We start from the raw sequence: 25,378 nt of genomic DNA on the forward strand, positions 1-25,378 counted from the left end.
ACTCCCTGGCACTCCTTCTCCATGTGATGTGGCTTTACTCCTTAATTCTTCTCCTGCCTTGCAAAGCAGAAATCTCACAGTGAAAAGACACCAAGTTTTCTGTAGTATACTCTGGATTTCTTTCTATTGGTCTAAGAAAAACACTCTCACTCACTTAAAAAGCTACCTCTGGAAGAGGATGTTTAAGTAAAAAAAACTCAATTAATTCAGTATTTAATGATGAATAATTAAAACTACCATACCTCCAGAGGGCTGTCAGGGAGGAATCCATGTTTAGTATCATTTTTATAATTACTGAGATTTAAGTATATTGAGATATCTTTGTAAAGTACCTAGACTTATTTAGTCCATTGTGGTCTGCTTGTTGGTTTTAGGGAATCCAGCAAAAAGCAAAGAAATACCTTTTCTCACAGAGAGTCTATTGAAGCTAGTAGCCTGTTAGCAACTAGATTTTGCTTCTAGATTTCCTGCCTGCAGCTCTGACAGTTTTTCCAACACATTTCTCCTGACTTGTCCTACAATGCTCGGAAGTCTTTAGCCTGCTGCTTAGACTGACATCACCAAGCTTTAACTCTCTCATGTAGGAAAGCCAAGGGTATCCATCCACAGGCACACAAAGGACTGAAAGTACCGACACCAGGGTCAGCATTGCTGTGGGTCCTGGAGCAGACTCTGTGAGTGACTCCGAATAGGAAAAAAACAACAAGCATGGTTTTCCAGAGATACAATCCAGGCTGAAACTATCTGTGTGCAGTGACCATTCCTGTGGTACTGCTATATGATTAAGGAACTGGTGGTAGTAGGCTGACACTTTTCACCTTCAGGTCCCCATTAAGCACTCTCCATATTGTGTGGGGAGCAACTGCTAATTCCCTCCATCCACAGTCACTGAACAGCTTCTTTGAAGCGGACAGAGTGATCATGATGAGCAATCTCTGCACTTCTCTGGAGGCAGGAGAACATCAGTGAAATATTAACAGTTCTTAAGAAATGAATATGCAATCAAGAATGCAAGTGGAATAGTAACTACTCATTTCAGATGATAAGAAAGAGGTGGAGTTGTATGTGTCCTCTCTTCCTAAATATACTTTTTGCTTCTTAGTTGAAGTCTCACATCAGTAGCTGACAAAATGAAGAGAAATTTCCAGGAAAGCATGGGATAGGAGTTTTGTAACCCTTATGGGGCTGTTTCTGGGAAGGTCTATAGAAGGTTAGAGAGACACAGAAGGCTTCCTGATCTCCATAAAAGACACAGGAGATGCGGAGCTTGTTCAGAGGATCAACCATCAAGATATTCCCAGCTGGACTCCAGTACCTGTTTCCAGAGAAGTCTGAGAAGTCTATCATAGCTTCATAATTTGAATGTACACAGGAAGCTGTTTGAAAAGGTAATTTGATTTGATTGAACACAAGGAGCTGCCGACTAATAAGCCTGTGGTTAGAGGAACATGTGTGGGAGAAAGCAAGACTGCAGAGGGGAAGAAAAGGGTCAGGAATGGCTGGTAGAGAACAAGCCGTGCTGGATGGCTGCATAATTTGCTAATAATGGTATAATGGTGCAAGGGAAGGACCCTGCTGCTGAGGGCTGGGAGAGACTCTGTCACCCCAGGGGAAGGTTATGGACCTATGGACCTTCTCTGTGTTTTGTGTCACAGAAAAGGACAGGTACACCCTATGGCAATATCTACTGGGAAAGGGAAGAAGTTGTATCATCAAAATTTACTGCAGGAAAAAAAGAAATCACCTTCTGATTCTGATTAATTCTATCAGATGTGATTATTTGCCTATAACAATCCCTTTCTCTAATGCCTAACTCTACATCAGACTGTACAGAACAGCCTTTTTTTTTTTTTTTTTTTTTTTTTTAATGTTTCACTCTCAGGAGCCCCTGCCTGCACTTCTGCAGCTTGGTAGCTCCTGCTCTTGTGTGTGGTCATACTACATCCAGTTACAGAAAGCACAGGTGAGTGGCAGCCAAACTGCTAGAGGAAGAGACCCATGCTACTTATGCTTTTATGTGACAAAAGTATTTACATTGATGGCAAGTGGGTTGTAAATAGGTGGTACTTTATTATTATTATTATTTTTATTTTTGCCAGCCATTAATGGACTTTTAATAACATGGTAGTTAGTAACATTAACAGCATGAGCGGCCATGTGAACCAAAAGGAAAGCCAAAAGAACATGCTTGGCAAATGGTCTGGGCTGCTGACAGTGTCCTGTCCTCCCAGCCTGCTCCATGGGTGTGTGCAGGGAATTTCTGATGCATGCTCCTATGAACAGCTAATGTGCAGTCAAGCACTTTCCGGTAAATGGCTCTTAAGACTTTAGAGCCGCTGCCATACAAAAGTCTATTGTTCATATGTGGGATCTGCCTCCCTACCCTTTCATTATAAAAGCACAGATCACAACAGTGGCATGTTTATCTTAGCAGGGTGTTAAGTCCTACCAACTGAGTCACGGCCACTGGTTTAGGATTAGGAACAGGTTTACCCTGGCTATTCCAAAACATTCAAAATGCAGGACAAGGCACACGTACGTTGTCGGTGCTTGGGCAACACTTCTAAGAAGGTAAAATGTGGCAGTCTGAATCAGATGAGAGCACCTTTATATATATGAGAATGAGCACTAAATGGCTGCAGTGGAGAAACACTGGCAAATGCTAGCCTGGAGAGGCTGATTTCCCTCCCTGGCTGTCCTCTGCAGAGATATTGGCTGCTGCACAAGGCAGGAGCTCAACTTCAGAATGCTTGAATCTCTCCCTGGGCTAGGACTGGTATTTGTGAACACCCTCATAGACTTGTTCATGCAGTCAAAGCTCCAGCCAAGGGGGATGAAAATCTCAGGAGGCTGGTAACATCTATAAGTTTGAAAACTTAAAGAAACTGTTTCTCCAGCAAATAAAAATGGATCGGTGAGCCTGGGCTGTCATCACATCATCCTATCCCAAACTGACTCCTGCCTATACTACAGAGACAATACTGGTGATTTTGGCAGCTGGATTCAACAGTGCAGACAAGTGTCCCATGAGGAAGGGCTCCTGCAGAGTCCTACTGACAGAAATGTTTAACAGCATTGAAGCCTATGGCCTGCACCCTCTCTGCTCTTTTTCTGTTTCTCCTCCCTATTTTATCATGAGTTAGCTCCCAGTGCTGAAGACAAGACTTATCTCCTCCTCTTCCTTGATGAAGCGATATTCAAATTGCAAAGGGTCCTAGTGAGTTATTGAGAACAGTTTTGAGGGAGGAGGGAGAGTGACCTTAAAGTCTAAAATGAGTGTAACAACCAGTAATTTTCAGGTGACTCCCTTAAGAAGCAGAAAGTCTGATGGCACTCAGGAGGTGAGGTAAGGAGGGAAAAGCAGGGACATTAAGGTGGGGGGATGGCCAGGGAACACCAAAGCACTAAAGGAGGACAGGATACATCAAGGACAGAAGGGAAGACTGAGACAGACAGTTTGCTGTCTCCAGAGAAAGACAGAGGACATCACCAGGTAGGATTCAGACAGAACAGGTACGCTGATGCCTATGCAGCCATGCACACAGCAGGGGCTTGGGAGAACAGGTAAAAGGACACTATCTGTGGATACATTGTATGGAGGAAAAGGATCTGAAGGGAAAGAAGGAAAATGCAGGAAATTTGGACATGAGAGCTGAAATCCTGGAGGAGGAGGGGGGGATGTTTGGGCCTTTGGGGGAGCACAGGAGCAACTCATACTGCTGGCACTTGTGCCACAAAAATCATATTCCTCTGACATGGTGGGCAAAATGAGTTCACTGACTGGCAGCCCCCTTCAGTCCTACCTCTGAGAGAAAACAGCTTTTATGCCTTGATTTGCTCAGCTCAGTATTACGAATCTCACGTCTGAGCTGTGAGTCTCTCCCAGCATTTAACAGCCTGTGTTTTCAAAGGCCTCCGACCACCTCAGCCCTTCTAGCTCCCAGCCAGCGCTCACCCTCATGGTAGAGCCACACAAACATAGAGAGTGAGCTTAACCCTCGGGGACGTAAACACCTAAAACCAAGACCCCCGGGCCAGAAATGGCTGGTCCTGTCTCAGCTCCAAAATCAGCAGGACACCAAAGGAGGTGAAGGAGGAGGGGAGAACAGAGCAACATGGCTAGCCTTTCACAGCAAGAAAGGAAACACTGTGCAGGCAGCCTGGGCCAAGCAGCCCTGAATTTTAATCAGCCCCTTTTCATCTGAATGGAGAACTTGGGACATTGGTCTGGTGGGTGGGAAGACCGCAGGCATTTCAGGACAGGCTCATTTCCTGGGAGAGCAGGGTTTTGGAAAAAAGGACTGGTTGCTGCAATTAGACTTGCATGGGCATCTCCTAGGAATCAGCAATGTTCTCCTACACCAGCTGCAAACTGTGAAAGATTTCTCCTACCTGGATCACTTTATGTTGCCCCATGCGTCGACCTTATGATTCACAGGTACCCCACTCTCTGGAGGAGTAATTTCTTTCATCAAGACACTCACACTGCTACAGTCCACGAAGGCTGTCCTCTGCCTGACAGCCTCAGGTGAGTGTTTGGGATGGCGGTAGCTTAGTCAAAGGAAGGACCTGACTGCCCCACAGAAGTTTCTAGGTAGAGAAGCTCTTGTGTCTACCAGACTGGATTAAACAGCAGCAGCATGGGTTCAGCCTGCTGGGAATGTTATCCAGGTAGCTCTCTGCAACCTGCCATGCATTCTGCTGGCTGCACCACCCAGCACAAGCCAATATACTAAGGGCTTTGCAGTAATGCTACAGCTCGGGACAACAGGCTCTGTCCTAGTGTTCCCCTCCAACACATCTGCAATGCCTTCACCATGGAAAAAGGGCAGGAATCAGCTTCCTTTCTCCAGGAGGGAATATGCAGGCTGTCTCCCCTCACCCCTCTCCCCACCCTTGTGTTTGGAGACAGCCACGGGCAAGTACTTGTCCTCGGCACCAGCTCCTTGGAGACCAGTGCCAATTACGGCCAGCTGAGAGCAGCTCTTGCAACATTTGCCCAGTTACAGGGGTGGCCAAACCATTGTCCAGGCAGCATAAAAAAATATTCATCCTTTCCGCAGGTAGACTCAAGGGACTAGGAACTAATCAATTAACAGCCTCCCAAGACAGAGATTCCTACGGTGAGTATTCTGGGTTTGGGGTTGTTGTTGTCATTAAATTAATTGCTTCAATGATATATCTAACCAGGAAAGATGAAATAGGGAAATGAAAAAATAATTATGAAGGTAAAATTGAAAATATTTATAAATTACAAAAAAGACAAAACCAACATAAAGATTACCTTCTGCTGATATGATCTTTTAAGCAAAGCCTGCCCTCATTTACACTGAGAAAATAAACACAGGAAAATAAACACTATGGGCTGTGGGACAGAGCCATGAATTTAACTAGCCTCTTCTATCTCTGTGTTTGTGATCGTGCTCTGTGGGACGTTTCAGTTTGGTGACTGCAGTCTGCCATGTGAAAGCTAAGCCCGAAGTGCAGCACACAGCTCCCGAGGCTCACTTAATCTTGGTTAGACTGACAGAAAGAATGAAAGAGGTGTCAAGGGTGATGCACAGCAGGCCTGCTGGAGACACTGCTGCCTGGTACCTAAGAAGAGCTCCTCAGCCTTATCAGATTTCTGTGGTAGAGACTGTGCATTCCTAGGGAGAGGCTGAGGAGCAGGCAGCTGGCTAACCCAAAGCTCTGGGCAAGGGAGATGGAACAGGAATAAACATCTTTGATCAGTTGAAAGGGGAAAAAAGAAAACCCAAACCCACCATCCCCCATAAGCTCAGGAGTTCAGAATTCCTCCAGAACAGAAGAGCTGATCGAATAATCTATCCACAATGCATTTTAAAAATAGTGTCAAGTTATTATTTTATTTTTTTTTTAAAGCTATTATTGCTAGTGCCAAGAAAGAGCAGTGAAAATAAAGGTTTTTAGAACTGAGTGTACTTTGCACTATCCTTGGTTCTTGTATCTGCAGGAGCAGGTGATAACTATGCTTTAGCTTAGGACAACTGTTGTTTGTGCATTTGCTCATTCACTTTTTCAGGGAATGTGACCTCAGCTCCCTAGAATTTTGCAGAGTATTTCTAAGGTATCCAAAAAAGAAACAAAAAAAACATGTTATCATCGGGTGTAAATTTATTATACAGGGATCTGGACTGGGAGATAGCTAGGGTCCATAAAACTAAAAGGATGGAAACCAGGAGGCCAAAGTAGCACCAGTTTGGTTTATAAGCTTTATAGAGGATTAAAACCACTGCAAAACTCACATTGGACTCACATTGTGATCTAATTGAAACTGTTTGCATGCTGAGCATGGCCGTCTGTAAAATAAAAAGCCAGTATTTCACTTTCTAGACTTGCAATGTAGAAGTACCATTAACAAAAGGGAATTAAAAGATTATGTTTTCTGCATTATTTCATTCCAGAAGATTATAAGACAAAAGAAGAAAATGAAAAGGCAAATACTGGAATTTTCTCCAAAGGAGAAACTAGCTGTGACCTCTTTAATGTATTAAATGAATTAATGCATTACAACTTCCTCCCCTCACCCTCGAGTGTCCCTCTGGGAAGCAAAATTGTGCCATCTAGTGGGATTTAGACCAAGCCAGTTAAACTGTGTATTCTCACTAGACACTGTGGACCCAGGTCCTACAACCTCCACTTAACATGTTCATGGTATGGCATGGGTCTTGGATACCATTTTGCTTCTTGGTTCAAATCCCTCCCCTGCTAAGGCTGCAGGAAGCATTTGGAGGGGGTCTGCTCACCCTGCCTGGCTTAGGGGCAGGGGAACCTGTTGTGTTCAGAAAGGGAGTATCCAAAAAATGGCCAGAATATCCAGTGTGTCACTAACAAACAGAAAATAGGGAGAATAGGGAAAAACAAGGGCAAACACAGCAGGACACAGCAGAAGATGGGGGGACTTCTCGACCCTTGAGCCAGGCAGCACTGGGAAGGTAAAATGCGTTTCCAAACTGATACTTTTTTTCCAGGTGCCAGAGATGGGCAAAGTAAATGGCTTTTTAATTTATTTGCTAGGTCCATGTTTCTTCTTATTGATGCGAAAGATGAGAAAAAAAAAAAACGATTTTCATTACTACAACTTGGTAAACTTAAAATGTCAAAGCCATTTGATGTGGTTCCCCTGTAGATGAAGGAGCTGCCATTTGCCAGGCAGCTAGCAGTGTTTTGATACACTGCACAGCTATGGAGCTGCTGTATGCAGATGAGACTTTAACACAAACAATCTCATTTCCTAGTACTCTTTTGTAACCTTAGATAAGCAATAGGCCTAATATAGATTTCTGTATGATCTTTTAATCTTTGCCCTTTATGGATTGGTGTATCATTATGCCAGACAGGCATTTAACTGCTTGCAATTTTTTTCTCCCATGCTAGTGATAAGGGAGAGATATATATATCATGTATGGCTGCAATATTAAAATCAGTCTGAGTATTACAAATGACTTATATACCTGAGTATCAAACAGGAATCTAATAAAACCTGATAGATGTCCCTTGGGAACACTCCTTATTGCCTCACAAGCACAACAGGTGAATGAGTAACAGCTCCATGAAGAGTTTTCAGTATCGGAAAAAGTAAAGTTCATTGGCCAATCCTCAAATAATTAACAACTCTTTCCTTCACAAATGCAGTGAGAAGTGATCTTTTCCAACAAAACATAATCTGTTTTCCTCCATCTCAAAGCATCCCCTGGAATAATTGGATCAATTCTGTGACCTGGGAGACCCTTGTCTTGTTTGAATCAACATGGAAAGGAATCTTAAGAACGTTTTGGTCATTTCTTTTGGATTTTTACTTCTTTTCACTGCTTATGGAGGGCTCCAGAGTCTGCAGGTAAGTGGAGCATCTCCCATGAGCTGGCAGGACAGCTGGCCTGGAAGTGCATCAGCTCAGCTGGTGGTGTGAAATCCCTCAGTCCATGGCTTCCATGGCTTCTACAAGGAAGGTATGCACTTATTTTTTTTTCCTACATTACATAAGGTAGGACATCAGCTTGGCACAGGTTAGTATCCCTCACCCAGTTCCATAACATCTAACGAAATAGATGATTTTAATACTTCTCAAATAGATTGAATAGTTGCATCAGAGTACTTTGTTTGATCCATATAAGTTGTTTGAATGAAAACTAAATTTCTCTGAGATATTTCACAGAAGATATTGAAAAATTGAAAACAAATTCCTTTTCTGGAAAGGGTTTCTTCTGAATACTTCTAAATTGCTATAATTTCAATATTATTATAATACAGCAATGTTAATAATAAAAATATATGCCCACCTTATTAAATAATGTGAACATAAAATAATATAGTTTCATGATGTAACACTGTAATAAAAAAAAATTATATCAAAGGCAGCCACAGCTTGTACTGACATTAACATCCTAAAACACAGTACAGGGGTTTGTAAATGTCTTGAACACTCAGCATAGCATACCTCAGAGCTGGATTGTTTAGCATAGTAAAGAAAAATAAAAAGGTGGAGGGGATACCGTTGCTTTCTATGAATACTTCATGTTAGATAAATGCAAGAAGTTTTCCAGACTGCTGGTCTAATGATAAACAAACAGATATAAGCCATCCATGACCAAGATTAGGCAGGATATTAAAAGATATCCCTGAGCAATTGGGTTCTTGAAGGATTTTCCAACCAGTATAGGAATCTCTATGCTTTAAAGGTGGAGTTTGATATGTTTATTCAGGCTTCTTTTTTTGTGTAATATAATACAGTTTTCAGTAACAAGGAGCAAAGCTCATTTCAGGGGAGGTCCCCCCTAGCTCTGCACACCTGCCTCTTCTCTCCGAGATCAGTTTATATTTGCTAAGACTCAAATTCCGCGCTCAGGGAAGATCTGCAAAAACAGTCCCAAAATGGATGGAGATGTTACTAGCCAGGCAGACTAATGAGAGGGGCAATGATAAACCCAAGACATCACAAGTCAGCCCCACCATCTGAAGCCATGCGTGTTCAGGTGAAGTGCTGCAACATGGATGTTCCCTCTCCTGCAGCACGGAGTGGTGCTGACTTACAAAGTAGCTCTCTTCCCCCTACTTTTTATCTTGGAAGTTAAAGACAACTTGTTGAGACACAATCAAAAGAAGGTTACTATTTTATTGTAGCCTGTGGGAGAGGTACTGAAATCAAGCACCATTTATTTCAATATTTCTCCCTCCCCAAAAGAAAAACAAACCCTCTTAACAACTAAGCTAACCATATGGTTTTGAAAGACTGGCTCCTAATTTTGGGAAGTCGTAGCTGACAAAAGCAGATACTTGATGTGTTCAAAATGAAACCTCTGTGATCAGGGAGTCACTTTGCCTGTTGACAAAGCAACTATTCCAGTCCCCAAACACACTGACACTGCTCAACAGAGGAAATCCCCTCCTCACCTCCCTGTCCTGATGGCTGAAGAATTTAGACAGTATCAGACCTGCAGTTTGAAGTAAAGAATCTTTCACTGTTGCCAAGTCAGCCTTTGCAATACAGAGCTAAGAATATTCTTGATTGGGGCAAAGAGAGGACAAAACCAAAAAGAGATTATCCTTCATTTAGCTTGCTTTCAGCAAGAAACTCAAACAATTTACGTTAAATAACCCAAGATGGTACTGACCAACGCTTTGGATCTGAGCAATCCTCATGTGGTTCAGTACTGTATATTCATAAAAGGGCCATCACTGTGAGAAAATAAGCATCAATGCACAAGCAAAATGCTCTGGGGAAAGGAGTTGGAGACTGGGGAAGCTAGGGCTGGATATTACTATTTCTGCCTGAAGCCACCCTCTGTACACCATAGCAGCATACACCTGCTGTAAAATCTGTCATACCCGCTGTTTTTGTCCTCACAGAGCAGTCTCAACTCAGAGGAAGGCCTGGGCGTTGCTTCCCTAAGTGTTCTCTATGCTGCTCTTATCATCTCGTCCATGTTTCTGCCTCCAATCCTCATCAAGAAACTGGGCTGCAAGTGGACCATCGCAGGCTCTATGTGCTGCTACATTGCCTTCTCCTTGGGGAACTTCTATGCTAGCTGGTATGAGTGCTTAATTTAAGTACTTGAACCCTCTCTATTGTCTCTAGACTAGATAAAAATTAGGGCAAAACTCTCTTCTCAACCCCTACCCTAGCTCCAAGTTGTGGATTTAAAAGTTAAATGCCAAAGGTACTGTCTGCAAGGAGTAGGGATAAATAAATCCAGTAGCAGCTGGAGCAGAAGTGAAAAGCTGCAAAAAGCCAGAATGAATGCATCCATGTATCCACCTGATGCTGCTTCTCTAGCTCATATATGTAGCAGAGATTTCCCTTCCAAAGGAAAAAAAAAAAAAAAAAAAAAAAAAAAGTTAATTGAAAATCCAAATGACTGTTTGAACTATTTTTGGAAGTATCGAAGGGAAAGATGTTTTCTAGTCAGTGTCTCTGTGAGCAGAGGACCACATGAGGAGGCACGTTCCTGCCTCACCCTCTCAGAGGTGGATGAGCAATTTGTTTCTGCTCTCTGGTGACAGGGGATAGAAATCTGCAAAGAAAAGGTGTTGCGATCCATCCTCCGAGGGGCAAGTGCAATATAATTCCCAATTACAACGGGATAGGGCACACACATACCTATCCAGCCTAGCCTAGACCTAGCCCCTGGACACAGCTGGGAGTGTTCAGATCCTAAGATTCAGAAAGCTGACCCTTTCTTGGTTTCACATCATTGATTTGTTGAATCACACACAGGATAAATCTATTTCTTTGGTGTCTATTTTTGCCTCTGGAACTTTGTGCAAATGATTATTATGCTAATGGATGATAACCACGCTAAATAAAGTGTTCTTTGGCAGGTACACATTAATCCCTACCTCTGTGATCCTGGGCTTAGGAGGAGCACCACTCTGGTCTGCCAAATGCACTTACCTCACCATTGCTGGCAATTCATACGCTGAGAAAGCAGGAAAAAATGGGAAAGACATTATCAACCAATACTTTGGGGTCTTCTTTCTGATATTTCAGTCTTCTGGAATCTGGGGAAATCTTATCTCATCCCTGATACTTAGCCAGGCTTCCAACAAAGGTAAAATAATTTAAAATGTTGGCACTTCTTTCTACTATATCCATCAGCCACTTTTAGATAGCTAAAAGGTAGAGTTCTGTAGTTGAGCTACTGACCCTCAATTCTCATCCTAGGCAGTGAAAACAAACACTTCAGATACGAATTATCTCATCTGAAGGCAGATGTCTGAAGTAGATTGGCTAAATTGCTCTCTGAAATCGCCTATTTTCTATCAGCTCTTCATCAGCTATAAACAGAGTTCAGACAACTAGATCAAAAATAGATGTCTACTGAGTTCCTTTTGAATTCCACCCCTGTCTTGTAAGGCACAGATCGGCTGCTGGCAGTGACAGTCTTTCGGATCTAACTTCTATTTAAAGTGGATTAAAACAAAAGGCACTGGAGCTGCCTTTTCGCAAAGCTTGTAGTATTGAATTAATTTGCTGCTAAACATTCACGGTTAGTCAAGCTGATGTTGGTGCTTACTGAAAATTAGTGCTTTTCAGAAATGTCAAGAAGAAACAGAAGTAGCTATTGGCAGGAGTTTGCATGCCAGGGCTCCTCCAGCATGTTTCAGGTTCAGGCAGCAGATGTTCATGTAGCTTGAAGAAATCACTCAACAGCACTGCCCTCATTTCCCAAGCTTGTAATTGGTATAAGCTTTAAATGGGCAGTTGTGAAGATAAATTAATACTTGGACACCACCTTAGAGATTCAAAGTGCTATGGTGTATTATAATTATTGCAGTCTCCCAGGCTTTCCCTATTCTGTCAAAGTCAGAACTGGATGGACATGGAAGAAGCTTTCCATATCCACTGCTACTACGAAAAGCAAGAAGTTACCTCTCTTCCCTGGCTCAGTTAAACTGTACGTCCTCTGGGGGGTATTCGCATAGGGATTAGGTTAAACCTAAACGTCAGGGAGTTGGCATCAGGATTTAATCTTTGAATCCTTGGCTATATGGCAAGGTAGTTGTGACACTTGTGGAGAATCAGGCTTCCTTTAAATCCAAACACCATCAAAGCAGAATGCTGAAGGACTTTATCACTTTGAACAGAGCCTTGCTGACCTGATTACTGAGCCACACGATATCTCAGGAGGGACCATATGCTCTGATTTCATTTGCAGGCCAGAGGATTTGGTGCAGCTGTGGGGTCTGCAAAACATTTTACTCTTTGTTGCCTCACAGTACAAGTCACGTTAAATGATGTTAATAAGAGGATTAAAACGCTGTCTGTCTTGTAAATCCGCTCCTAGTTTTACAGGCGAGGATGTTCCTTAAAGTCCAAAGGAACTCTTAACTTTTACTTACTTTTTGTCAGCTACATGGGATTTCAGGGAAGGCTGTGCTCCTGAGAGGTGTGCAATGACCAGCACATCTCAGTGACAAGCAGCCATGCTACAAGTTATACTTCCCAACCATGCCTTGTCAGCAGGACTAGGCTTTAACCTAGAGGGAACTGCTGGCTGGGGTAAGGGTCTCCAGGCCCTTTGCCTCTCCTCTAACACTGTAGCAAAGGCACATACCTATACTGCCCACTTCACATGTGCTTAAAATTTAATGGAGCAGTAAGAAAGATACAGTAGGCACCTGCAGAATCAGAATGCATTGACATATCACCTGCATCACTGCATCTAGACTCAGCAAGGCAAGCTGCTTTGTGATGCAATGCTACATCAATGTAAGTTGCAAGAGTCATTGTCTCTCATTCATCGATATTGTAGCCTTATTTCCAAAAGAACAGAGCATACCCTGCCTGGCACCTTCTATACCCCTAGTTACGTGTGCATCTTCAGATGATAGATGAACAGATAAAAAACTTGTTTTATGCTCTTCTATGATTTACTACTGCGAGTCACTTTTTCCATATCATAACTTGTCTGAGGATCTGTTTGTCCAAAACCACGCAAAAGTAGCCATTGGCAATAATAAAGTAATTATTTTCTTTATGTTATTAAGCTTAATCTGGTATTGAATCTAAAGCTGTTTATGAAACTGGTGAACAGCTGCTTCACATCTCAGCAGCACTGATTGGAAGCAATGGGGAAAAGCACACTAAAAGTAGTTACTCAGTAACTCAACTGAAAAATTACAGATCAGGCCCTGTTTAAGGAACCAGCCAAGGTACACCATATTGCCCTTTATTATGCTTGGGCCAGTGACAAATTCTGCAACAAAAGTACTGAAATTATGGGGTTTTGATCATCAATTCCCACTGCACAGCTTATTTGGGACGATGCTTGGTGTCAGTATTTTGCCTTTACAGACAGGGTCCTGGAGGAAGTGGGCACAGTGTGACAGGGACACACAGGGTGTGTGAGTATGCACACGTGTGCCACTTTGGCACGTGCCCAGCACAAGGCTGAAGTGATTAAACAAAGCAAAGGTCTTACTCCAAACTCTGCCAAGCTGGTCTGGTTTCAAGTATGTTCTCAAATAGTAATAAAGCCCGTAACAAAGCCAGGAAAATCCGCATTCTTGGAAGATTGCATGAACGGGTGATCATAATTTGAATTAATAAAGCAGGAAGAAGTCTCAAGGTGGTTTCCATTGCTATAATGTATGCAGAAATTACCTGGAGAGGGACAGTGTGTTCTGGCTGTAAGAGTTGAGGTCCAGCTGTTCGATGTTATTGTGAACTGAGGGACCTTTCCGGTGGTGCATTACGATTAAGAGGTACTGATACATACTGGAACTTTAAATGCTGCAATCTGAGATGGGATTCAGACTTAAGCCTCTGGCTTTAGTCCACATCTCCATGTAACTGCCAATTCAATGCTCTGTCTTGAGCAACTGTTTCCGTTAAACCAAATTTTTGTGTGTTAAGCTTGGGTTCTGAAGTTAAACGCCTCTAATTGGGAAGGATTTGAAACCATGACTAATCACCGAGTGCTGGATTCCCTTCTCATTATGTCCTTATATCCAGTGTGCACTCATCTCATGTCTTCTCTGTCCTGCCTTTCTTTTGGTTCTTACTGAAATAGTGGAAATCTCAGAAGAAAGCCTAGCGTGCTGCGGAGCATATGATTGCATGAGCGAGGCCACTAACACCACTGCATCAGCAGGACCCTCTGAGTCCTTAAAATACACCCTGCTAGGGATCTACACTGGTAAGTAATCTGCACAATCTTTAATGAATATCACTGATGAGGAACCCACTATTTGTGAATCCAAGCATCATTTTGCAGATTAAGTTTCCAAATTCTTCCTTCAATCCAATTTGCTAAAAAGAAGTACGATATGTTAGAGCTGTAAACAACTCCTTCCTGAAGAGTTTCACATGCTGTGTGCCAGTGCCACATCATTTTTGCCTAAAGGAGCAAGGCACTTTTCACCTGGAGTAAAGCTGAAGCCCAGTACGCTGTCCCCCACAGGACTGTACTGTAATTAGAGGTGGATCTGTACCACGGCTCCCAGAACATGCAGTCATTTAGAGGGGAGGTTTTTGGATCCCTGCTGAGATTTTACAGCTTCAGTCAATTCTCAGCTGTGATGCTTGCATTTATAATACATTTGTGCGAAAGGCGAAGATAAAAAGCAGCGCTAGGCGAATTGGCATGTCTCTCGTTTAGTAATGACAGCTCCAATAGACCTTCCTTGCATAAGGCTAGAAAGAAATCAAAGACGGGGAAGGTTGATGCCATCAAAAACTGGAATGACAAAAATAGATATATAAGGATTCATTCAGTGACATCTTGCAGCAATGAAGAAAGTTCAAAATGCATCTGGCTCAGAACAGGTTCATTTCTAGATAACGGGGAAGTATCTAGCAAGGCAATATGTCAGTGTACCTCTGTTAAAATATCTTCGCAGTCTCTGCACACATATATGCTCACTATTTTGGGACAGATGGATAGAATTTGTCATATGCTCATACAGAGCGTATGCAACCCAGAGCCAGCACTCACCAGACGAGTCCATCACAGCAAGCCCTCTCTCTTCCCAAACCTCCATTCCTTATCGGTGAGAAAATGCAAAGAGTATTCCCCAATTTCCCTTACAGAGTGTGCTGGAGCTGATGCCTTTCTGTTAAAGGCAGGTTTGGCTTGCAAGTTCAAATTTAAATTTGACGACTAACATATACAGCACTCCCTTAGGCTTTGTTCATGCAAAATGAATGCAACCCTGCTGTCTACTGACCCTGCGTCAGTGGGGTTTCATTTTTCTTTTAAGCTTTTAATAAAAGATATGTCTTTTCCTACCTCAGGGGAAGCCATATAACTAGATATTTCATTTACAGACATTTTTAAAACATCTCCCCTATTTGGTTGCTGAATACATGTTTTGCCAGGTTAGGTGGAGCTAATAATGGATAAGTCTCCTGTTGTTTATTTTGTGCATGTTTCTATTTATGTTCATACCAATCACTATTAAGCCATGCAGTTACTTATCTCCTGTAGTCACTCTTGGTTCATTTGACATATTTGTTAGAATATTTGTTCTGTAAATGTGCACATCCTGCTCTCATCCATTTAAGTCTTGCAATCAGCCTATAGACACTAATGAACACCCTGGCAGAATATACACCTCTTAATGGTTTGCAGTCCAGCCACAGTGAAGAAACACTACGCTGGAGAATATATTTTCATTCTAGAAGACATTAGTGAGAAATAATAAACAATTAGAAATTGAGGCAATTTAATATAAATCTGCTAATGTATTTGGACAGTAAAAGTCATCAGAAAGTAGCACAAATATAGTAATATAGGAGGACATTAAACAAGCCACATGGATGAGAAGAGGGGCTTGGTTCTCCTCTTATTCTCTAACTCCACTTGTTTGCATGGATGGATTTCTAGGCTACATCAGTAAGAGAGGAAACACAGTCATGCCTTGTATCTGTCATAAAGCAATCAGTTGTCAGTCTGTGGCTCCGTGTATATTATTAGCTACAATTATCTTCCTGATAACATGAACAAAATCATATTGATTCACTCCACAAGCAACAAATGTAGACTGATACACACACAATCATTTTTTTAATTAACTATGCTATGAATTCTTTTATATGCTGCTTCTGCTAGGAAATGATAGGTTCAAAGATGTAACTTGTGTCTTTTTCAAGTCACCCACAGTTGTTCACTGTCAACTTTAAAACAGCACATATTCCCTACTCAAAGCCCTGCTCAGCGCTGACCAAATAGCTGATCAAATAAAAGGGCTACATGTACTGGGATCCAAAGCAGCGGTTCTGCTCCTAGTGCTTTATTTTTCTTTCCATGTAGTTGAAGGAAGATCTGCCCCCAACCATGAGTTCCTTGGCACTGAAAGTGAATATTCCTCACTTGTGTTGATTTAAAGCTTTTTGATAGATCCAAAGGGAGCTCTTTCTGGCCAGCTCCCCAGCCCCGTGACCCCTGGCCTGCCCTGGAAGGGTGAGCCATCACCCTCGGTGGCCGTGCAGCTGGCCTGGCGGCTGTCACAACAGGCGAGTCACAGCTAAGCAGAGGGGATTTGCGAAGTGCACAGCTGTATGCTGAAGATGCAAATGTAGATCAGGCCTCCTTGTTTACACAGAAATGGCCTTTACACTGAAGCGGAATCAGATTAATCTGCCAAAACATCCCATAGAGAGCTAAGCACTAAGTCAGAACAATAACAGCAACAAGCGATTTCCCATCCTTCCAGCGTTCCTCATTTTTTTCATGAACTTTTTGTTTTGTTTTTGCAGCTAGTGGTGTGCTAGCTGTGTTGCTGATTGTTATATTTCTGGACCAGATCAAATCTGACCAAGCAGAGACTGAGAAAGAAATACAAAAGACACCATCCTTTTGGTCTACGTTCCTAGCAACTTTCCAGCACCTTAAAGATAAAAGACAATGCCTTCTAATCCCTCTGACAATGTACAGTGGGTTTGAACAGGGATTTCTTGCTGGTGACTACACAAAGGTGTGGATGACAATACAAATCTATTTCTGTCTGATTGTTTTTTTTTGTGCCTTTGTGACTTACTGTTACATCTGATCTATATTTACTTGTTAAATGAAGATGTTCTCAATGGTGATTTGTGGCTAGCTAAATTACTGCTTACTTCTACTTGAATGAACTCTGAGTGACATCTTCAAACACAATAGGCCAGCGGTAAGCATGTCCCTTGGAACAGCCTTAAAAAGAGCACAGGGGAGAGCTTAACTCATCAGTGGAGGACACAGCAGAGAGCTACAGGTTCAAACTCTTCAGCTTGTTGTAAATAACAAACTGGGAGAAAAGCCAGAAGTCTGCAAAGCTTTTGTATCTTCCTTCCTTCTGGTTTCCGTAGAGTTTCTGTAAATGCAAGTCAGCACACACACCACATATTTTATTTTAAGAACCTTTACAGTAAGAGGGCAAGCCCTCAACATTGCTGGCTGAAAGCCCTCACCAGTCGCTAGCGCAGCAGGTCCAAACCCTGACATCGAAGTGATCAAAACCTCCTCTGCTCCTCCAATTCCTCTCCAAACCTGGACATGTAGCAGGTGTGCTCTCCACATATTTGCTGAGAAAGCCTCCAAAGAAAGGGGGCAAACTTCCTAAGCTGCTTATTTGAAATCTAAGCTTTCAAACCTTGCATATAAGTAGACGGAAGAGTGCACCTGCTGCTGTGTTTGAAAGAATTGAGAGGGGCACTCCATGGCCACGTCCAGTGGCTGCATGCTCTTGCAGGTGAGGTCCTCTTCATTTCCTGGGAGGTGCTCAGCGATAACCATAGTACCAATTGTTGATCTTCAGATCTTGAGCTACAAAGGGAAGGGCAGAAAACTAGTGCCACGGCCAGGAGTTTTATTTGCACAGTTAGCAGTGCCCCAGCTTGTTACTGCTCTGTTTGCATAGCATAGGTCTGACTGGGAACGGGGTTAGGAATATCACTGCTGAAGGCCAGCTATGTCAGTACTCCAGAGACCTGTCAGCAAACTCCGTAGCTGTGCTCCTTTGACCTTGTCTGTGCTGGCTATTTACTAAATACACAGGCTAAGACCCTTGAACCTTAGCTGCGTATTTTCCCTGAAGCCAATGTGTCACCACCGTCTCTTCTCTTGCAGACATATGTGACCTGTGCCCTGGGGATACACTATGTTGGTTACGTGATGATCTGCTTTTCAGCTGTGAATTCCCTCTGCTCTCTGCTCTTTGGAAAGATCTCTCAGTTCATGGGTAGAAAACTCCTTTTTGCATTAGGTATGTAAAGGTCACTTGAAGGACTGATCACCTCATGTAATATATCAAATCCAGTGCTCCCCCTTTTGTGTGCACTACAAAAGGAGAGCTCCCTGTCAACTCTTAATTAAAACCAAAGTCAATTGGGGGGCAAACTTAACTCATGAGAAGAGAGGCAGCACAGCCAACCACTGTGTTCAAGTCACTGCATTACACCACTTTGCTGGTGTAGTTAACCCTGCTTTTGTCTACTCAGAAAGCGTCCTACAGCTTTGATGCTTTATTGCTCTAATGCAAACAGTGATAAATAATCTTACAATGCAGATACTGAGGTCTACACTGTACCTGAGAAGGACTTCTCCCTTGGGGTGAAACTTCCTCATCTTTACGGAGTGAAAGGCAGTGAGAATCTAGTAGGATACACTGCTGGTTTGAGTCTCAGGGGGTGGTGAGCCAAGAACTGTCAATAACCAATCTAGGAATTTTAGGAAAAATTTAAAAGGTTGGCCTAGTGTCCTTTTCACTGCTTGTTCTAAAGGGTGAAAAATAAAGTAAAGGGTCATATGCTAATGTTTCAGGCTAAAATAACTTGACCGCCTGTATATGGAACAGCAATGTTCAGATTGCCATGGGAAGAGATTTGTATATTTAATAACCTCTCCCTCTCCAGAGAATGCTCTTACAGGAAGTAATGGAGGCAGAAGAACACCAGGAAATGTTTAATTTCTCTCCTAGTATCCACTGAAGTATCTATGCTGAGGTGTAGTGATACTTCCATTACACAGACCTCTATTATTAGAGACCTCCAGCGGAATTTTTAAACCTGGGCAAGGAAGAAGAAATTTAGTGTCCTTTATATTACTGTCGCTATTCAGTGATTGTTCTACATGCATTGCATTCTGTAAAACTAATTTTAGATGTAAAAAAAGCCAGCAAATTAAAATAATAATAATAAAAAAAATAGCATTAGTAATGCAAGACCTCTAACCTCTCAGTTCTGTTTAATAGTCTTTGTACTCAGACTCTAAAGGTGTGCCCGTGACAGAGAAGAGTCAGTTACTCATTTACGTGCTGCTTTTAAACAGAAAGACAGAAAGACAGCAGTCACTCTAGACATCCTTAATTGCCTCCTTTAGCCCTGAAACAAAATCTGTGTTTAAGGGCTACCTAAGGAGAGGTGACCAGTGCTGCCTCTCCCTTGCCACATGCCTCGCATTCGGATTGCAGGGCTTTCAGCAGCCCCTTCTGCTGCCGAGTGGCAGTTCTCCTCCTCTGGGATATAAGCCACACCAGCTTCCAGAATCTCTCAGTTTAGGACACTGCTCAGAATTATTAACTGAAGACTGCAAAGGGATTGCATTGTCTTGTATTTCATGTGATATCAACCCAGTCAGCGCAAATCTCAATGAACCAGAAAGATTTTAAGATTACTTTGTGCTTTAGTTGGGGGAAGAATTTTAAAGTGCATCTACCACTATATGTCCTGTTTATTCTAACATTTTTATTTCCCTTCTTTCTTTCTAAATTGACAGCCACAGTTGCAAACACTGCCTGCATAATAGCACTACTGCTGTGGAAACCTCATCCTAACCAGCTTGCTGTATTCTTCATATTCCCTGCTCTTTGGGGCTTATCTGATGCCATTTGGCAGACACAAACTAATGGTAAGTCCTGGTGACAATGAAATGAATTCTCCTGAGATATAAAAATTCACATTTGTATTTATAAACAATCTGGTTTAGAATGTGCATAATAACTATGATGAGTTTAAGACAGCATCTGAAAGAAATATGTTAGCTCTTTGGAGACCTGAAGAAATAAGAACAAGTTAGGAATAAGAAAGTAGAATACTCAATAAATTTTTTTTTTATTTTTTATTTTTTTTCCAAAATGAAGAGAGCAGAACATTGCAGAAGATAATAGCAGATATTTAGAATAAATATTCTGGAGGAATATTTGTGCAAGTATTTCACAGAAAATTAGAAAATTCAGAAAAATGATATATTTTGTCTGTTGTAATAAAGGAGAGCACTGAAAAAAAAGGATCAACTCAAAGATCAGCAACAAAAGAAGCAGCAAATTGGCTGTTAGGAGTTATTAGGCAAAAACCAAGGGAGAAAACCACAGAAAGCAATATTATGCAACCATGTAAACTCATCATTCATGCAGTTCTGATTTGTTCCATTTAAAAATCATAATCAAATGTGATAAGGTACGAGAAGGCAACAAAAAGGAGCAGAGCCTTGAGACACTTCCATGTGAAGGAAGACTAACAAACTAGAATGCTTCATCCCAGACAAGTGATAAGTATGGAAAACAGCTGGTGAGATTATGAATAGTATCAAAAAGGTGGTTAGAAAAATGGTTTATTCAGTATTTCACTCAATAAGAGTAAGTGTTAACAAATAAAGTTATCCCATAGCAGCCCTCATAAAAAATTAAGGAAACGCTTTTATTCACACATCACATACTTGAACTGTGGTATTCATTGACAAAGGATTTACAAAAGTCCCAAAATGTAAACGGTTTTAGGCTGGAATTACATCATTTCAAGGGAAAATGCTCTTGGGGGTTACTAAGCCTGGTGATCCAGAGGAAACCTCCAACACAGAAAGTCCCTTTGCCTTTGATTGCCAGAGTCAGGAGACCATCAGAGGGGAAAGATCACTCTGTACTTTCCTAAATTCTTACCCTAGGAGTCTGTTACTGGAAGGCTATGGTTGGACTTCCTGTCTGATGCATAGCAGTTGTCCTTATAATCTTTGTGTTCTTCCGCTTTGTGTCCTTGACACAAATTGAGTGAAATTATTATACACCGACAGCTTAGCTACTGAACTGATACAAACTGATTTCCATAAGGATCCTTGAAATTCATCCCTCACCAAAACTAGAGGAAGTGCTCTTCTAGAGACTGAAGAAAGACTACAAAATGCTGGAGGGGGCAAGAAAGAGCCATAGTCTCTGATGCCTTGAAGTACAGCCTGCTAATGTCTGTCAGTCGCAGTCATTTTAAGCCAATGCCATAGCCTGTGTCCGCAAGATACAGTTAAATCCTCTCCCACCTGCTCCCATATTTTGATTCTTTATTCATATTATTTTCCTCAGATTCATACTTGGCAGATACTGTAGGAATATACAGGTGACAGAACTAGCTCGCTTGGCCCACATCAGCATGTGTGTCTGGGCCTCCCTCCCTCTGGTTGCTTCAGTAGATGATGATTTGATTTTGCTCACTGGACAAATCAGTATGTTCCTCCTACAGATCCAGAAGGAAATCACCACAGCCCTTTGCCTGGCACTTAAAGTAATCGCCTTCCCAGTGTGCGTAGCAAACAAAGAACTGACCAGTCTGACTTCTTCCTTGTCCTTCCAGTTGCTCCAGGTCATATTGCATGGAGCAGAGCTGGTACATGAATCAAGTGACACCCTCTCAGCTTCTCTCATCTCAACCCACAGCCTTGTGCCTTTGACTTTGGCACAGTTTTAAATCACTGCTCTCATTATTCAGGATCACGAAAGGAGAGCATCAGTGATAATCCACCCTCTCTGAAGAAAAGCTGTTCATTCATTTCCTGCTGCTTCTGCCCACAGTCTCCCTGGCTGTTCATCTATCTCCTTCCCAACACTCTTGAGAAACAGGATTTTAAATCTTCCACTGTGATACGGGACCTTCCCAGTGAGCTTTGCCCTCAGACATTTGACTCCCTTGAGGACACCTCAGTAAGGTCTCTATGCCTGAGGAAGGGGTACCTGGTGACCTGGTGACCTCACTAGGAAAAGGGATAGTGCAGAGGACCTCAGTGTCGGAGACCAAGGCTGGGAGGTGGCTGCAGTTCCCAACCCTCAGACAAGGCACAAATGGTGGATGACTCTTCATTGCTAGTGAGCCCTGCAGTGCTGACACAAGTCTGACCCCTATTACAGCACTGTGATAGGTCATCTACATTCCCAGATTCCTGCTGGATACTTACAATAATTTCACATTTGTTGCTAACTGGGAAAAAATAACACACAAATGTTCTTATGTTTGTACAGTATCTGTTTCTTTTGCTTATTGGCAGCTTCTAGTAATAAAAGTGCACAAGGTTTGCATTGTCACAGTGATGACAGCAGACTGTGCAGTGACATTACTGCATTATGCTGCAACCCGGAACAGGATCTGCAGTTTGACATGCCCATTTAGGACAAAATCTCTTCATCCCTTCATTAGTTTTATACAGGGCAAACAGCATTAACATCACATGAGAAATTTGTGGCTCCAAAGGCTATGAGGTGAGACTAAGACCTCTAAAATAGCATTAGGGACTAAGATATGTGGTGCTTCCTCAGGCAAGATCCCATGAATGCCCCTTCCGTCTCAGTAGATTAACCACTGAATACATACAAAGGCGTTGTGCTGCATACCTCGGGCATTTTATGGTAATGAGAGATGGTTTACTTTGGCCTGCTGTGGATAGTTAATGCTGGAGTTCCCCCTAGAGGATATATAGGCAAACAATAGATGAGTCACTTCATCTTGTAAAGGTTTCCTAATATGTTTGTGTACGTGTGTGCACTCATTTATTTGCAGTGAAAGCTGCTTCGTTTCAGAGAGTGTAGTGCCCTCTCTTATCTAAACTGAACACAGCTGCTGTTATCACCTTCCTGGCAATAACTGCACTGCGGGCACAAACAACTGTGCAGCACAGAGCTATCAGGTAGACCACAGAAAAATAAAGCTCCAGCCTGATGTGTGCCTTTAGAAAGGATGTGAATCAGTCTGGAAAGTTTATAAACCTGGATTCAAATGATTTCCAGCAGTCCTCTTACATATCCATGCCTAACAGTACCAGAGAAAGGGGAAGACGTTGTAGGAGTGGGTAAGCAGGCAGTGGCAAGCAGAATGGATATTTCCATGAAAATGGGGGCTTGTGGCTGCCAGCAAGAATTCAGACCTAGTGGCCTCTGCACTCAGCCAGCCCAGCTTCAGCCAGGCAACTCATGCCATGCTGCCCTCAGCAGTGTTTGTGATACAGATAAATGTTTAGGTTCAAGAAAAAACACTGTTGTGGTCCTCGATAACCGCTAGCTGATAGCTTATATGCATCCAGGAAACTAGAACCTCCCTGACAAGTTGACACTTCCCACAGCTGAACTTCAGACTATAGCTTCCCACTCAATTCTCCCATTGCTTTGATCCAAAATGAAGGCTTCATAAGAAGGGAAAAGAGGTGCCAGCTGAAACCCAGTATCTTTACACGTAGAAATGTCATGGCACTAGAAACTGTCCTATATTAAACCCTTCCCACTAATCTGCCGTTTGCCATGCCGTTTGCCGTATGCCATATATATCTGCTGTTTGCCATGCATACATAAATCCCATTTCAGAAGAAAACACGGGACATATTCGCAAAGTCTCTGTTACATGAACAACTTGTACTTGCTCATTTATTAGGCAAAACTATGAAGGATTATCAAATAATTCAGACAGTTTAATGAACTAAGTACCTCTTACAATGCACTTATCCAACTTTTCCATCACATATAAATTGAAACAATCAGTTAATGTCATCTTGTAGCCATCAGGAAGCAGTGAGTTTTTACATACAGATGATGTCTCCCCCAGGGTAACAAAGCTGAAAGGTTAGTTGAGCCTATCCAGAATTCTAGAGAACTTTGTACTCTTTGTCTTTTGGCTGAATGTGCATATTCCAAACATATGTGTTCTTAGATACAGAAGTGGATGAGAAGAGTCAAGGTTCATCATATTCCTTCCTGCTCACCACAGCTGACTCAGTGGAAATGCTTGCTTCTTTATCACCACTGATGCTAGCTCAGCACCCAGAGGAAATCAAGTCCTCTCCTCTTCCCTGGGTGCCTGACCAGTCAGAGCTGGAGGCAGAAATCCCTGCCTGAATCCCAGCTGTGGGTGTGCAGCTGACCAAGCTCAGTGGGAGCTTTCCAGGGAATATGAAAGCATTTAAGGACTTGGTCTACAAACCGTCCCTTTTCTGGCTATCATTTGAAAAACAAACTTCCTGCTACCTCACTTCAATAACACACATCCTTTCTTCCTTCCTCTCATTTTCTTTCCCCTTTTTCTCTGATTTTTGCTACTTTGTCATTTTAGCTCTTTCACTTCTTATTACATTTCATATGAGTAAAAAAATGTTCCAAGACAAAGCCTCAATTTTCCTTCTTCTGTCATTTTTTTATTTTCCCTCTCATGGCCTATTTATCCCTGTTGCAGAAAATATTTGTTTCAAATTTAACCTTCACAAGCTTCATCTCCTTGATTTCAGGACTCTATGGTGTTTTATTTGAGAAACACAAGGAGGCTGCCTTTGCAAATTACCGTCTGTGGGAATCGTGTGGATTTGTTATTGCCTTTGGTTACAGCACCACATTGCAAGTCTACATCAAGCTATACATTTTACTGGCTGTGCTTGTGTTGTCTATGGTCACGTATGGAGTGGTGGAATACCTGGAAACTAAGAGCTCCCCTGGGACACCTACTGCTACAAAAAAGGAAAATGTAGGACCTTGCACCCAGGAAACAAAGATGTAACCCAACAGCATCACAGTAATCGAGGTCATCTCCTAAAGGCATGTCTCCATGGGTGTTCCAACAGGTACTGTTGGAAAGAGGATAAAGGAACAGATGTCAAAGCCACTGTACTACAAATGTCTTGGAATTTTTATTTTTTTTTTTGTTTTTTTGACATTTCAGCCTTATAAAGGAAGATTATCTGACTTCACCCTTTCAGGTGACCAACTAATTTTCTAATTTTTTTTTTTTTTTTTTAATTAATAAAGTCTTAATAAATGTAAACAAGACTCTTGAAGTTTTCGTGTATTTGTATTTGTGGATTAGACCTGATACTACAGGTTTATAAACAAACCTGCAAATCCTACATGCAGTGTCTGAAGATGACAGCACCTGGAGTTGCTCAGCTGATTGCAAAGAACATGTATAATATAATAATATCTATGATCTATGATCATGGAACCACTATTTATAAAGATGTGTATTGTTCTCACCCTGTGTTTTGTAAACACTTGCTGTAAATAGCATTATGGTATAAGCTGGATATATATATAGTTTTTATCTGAACACCACAAAATGCACCATGTCCATCAACTTGTCTTTGGTCAGCAGACAGCTGTGTCTGCAGTAAAAGTTTAGCAATGGTATCACAGAAAAAAACGTGCCACA

At 42.1% G+C, this 25,378-nt stretch overlaps 1 protein-coding gene across 6 annotated transcripts; it reads left to right on the forward strand.

The window, feature by feature from the left end:
- Positions 1-1,110: 1,110 nt before the first annotated feature.
- UNC93A (unc-93 homolog A) lies at positions 1,111-24,758 on the forward strand. Of its 6 annotated transcripts, XM_068676913.1 has the most exons (12): positions 1,111-1,388; positions 1,883-1,963; positions 4,439-4,528; positions 5,064-5,123; positions 7,709-7,858; positions 9,868-10,049; positions 10,840-11,069; positions 14,034-14,159; positions 16,721-16,938; positions 18,069-18,204; positions 19,716-19,847; positions 24,465-24,758. In XM_068676913.1, the coding sequence occupies exons 5-12, from the start codon at positions 7,772-7,774 to the stop codon at positions 24,728-24,730; spliced, it is 1,377 nt and encodes a 458-aa protein (XP_068533014.1). In that variant the 5' UTR covers positions 1,111-1,388; positions 1,883-1,963; positions 4,439-4,528; positions 5,064-5,123; positions 7,709-7,771; the 3' UTR covers positions 24,731-24,758. The 6 variants fall into 6 exon arrangements, with proteins under 6 accessions (XP_068533014.1, XP_068533015.1, XP_068533017.1 ...); XM_068676914.1 differs by lacking the exon at positions 1,883-1,963; XM_068676916.1 differs by lacking the exon at positions 1,883-1,963 and having other exon boundaries at positions 5,068-5,123.
- Positions 24,759-25,378: the final 620 nt, after the last annotated feature.

Source organism: Anas acuta, chromosome 3, assembly GCF_963932015.1.
Source record: "Anas acuta chromosome 3, bAnaAcu1.1, whole genome shotgun sequence".
Taxonomy (NCBI): domain Eukaryota; kingdom Metazoa; phylum Chordata; class Aves; order Anseriformes; family Anatidae; genus Anas; species Anas acuta.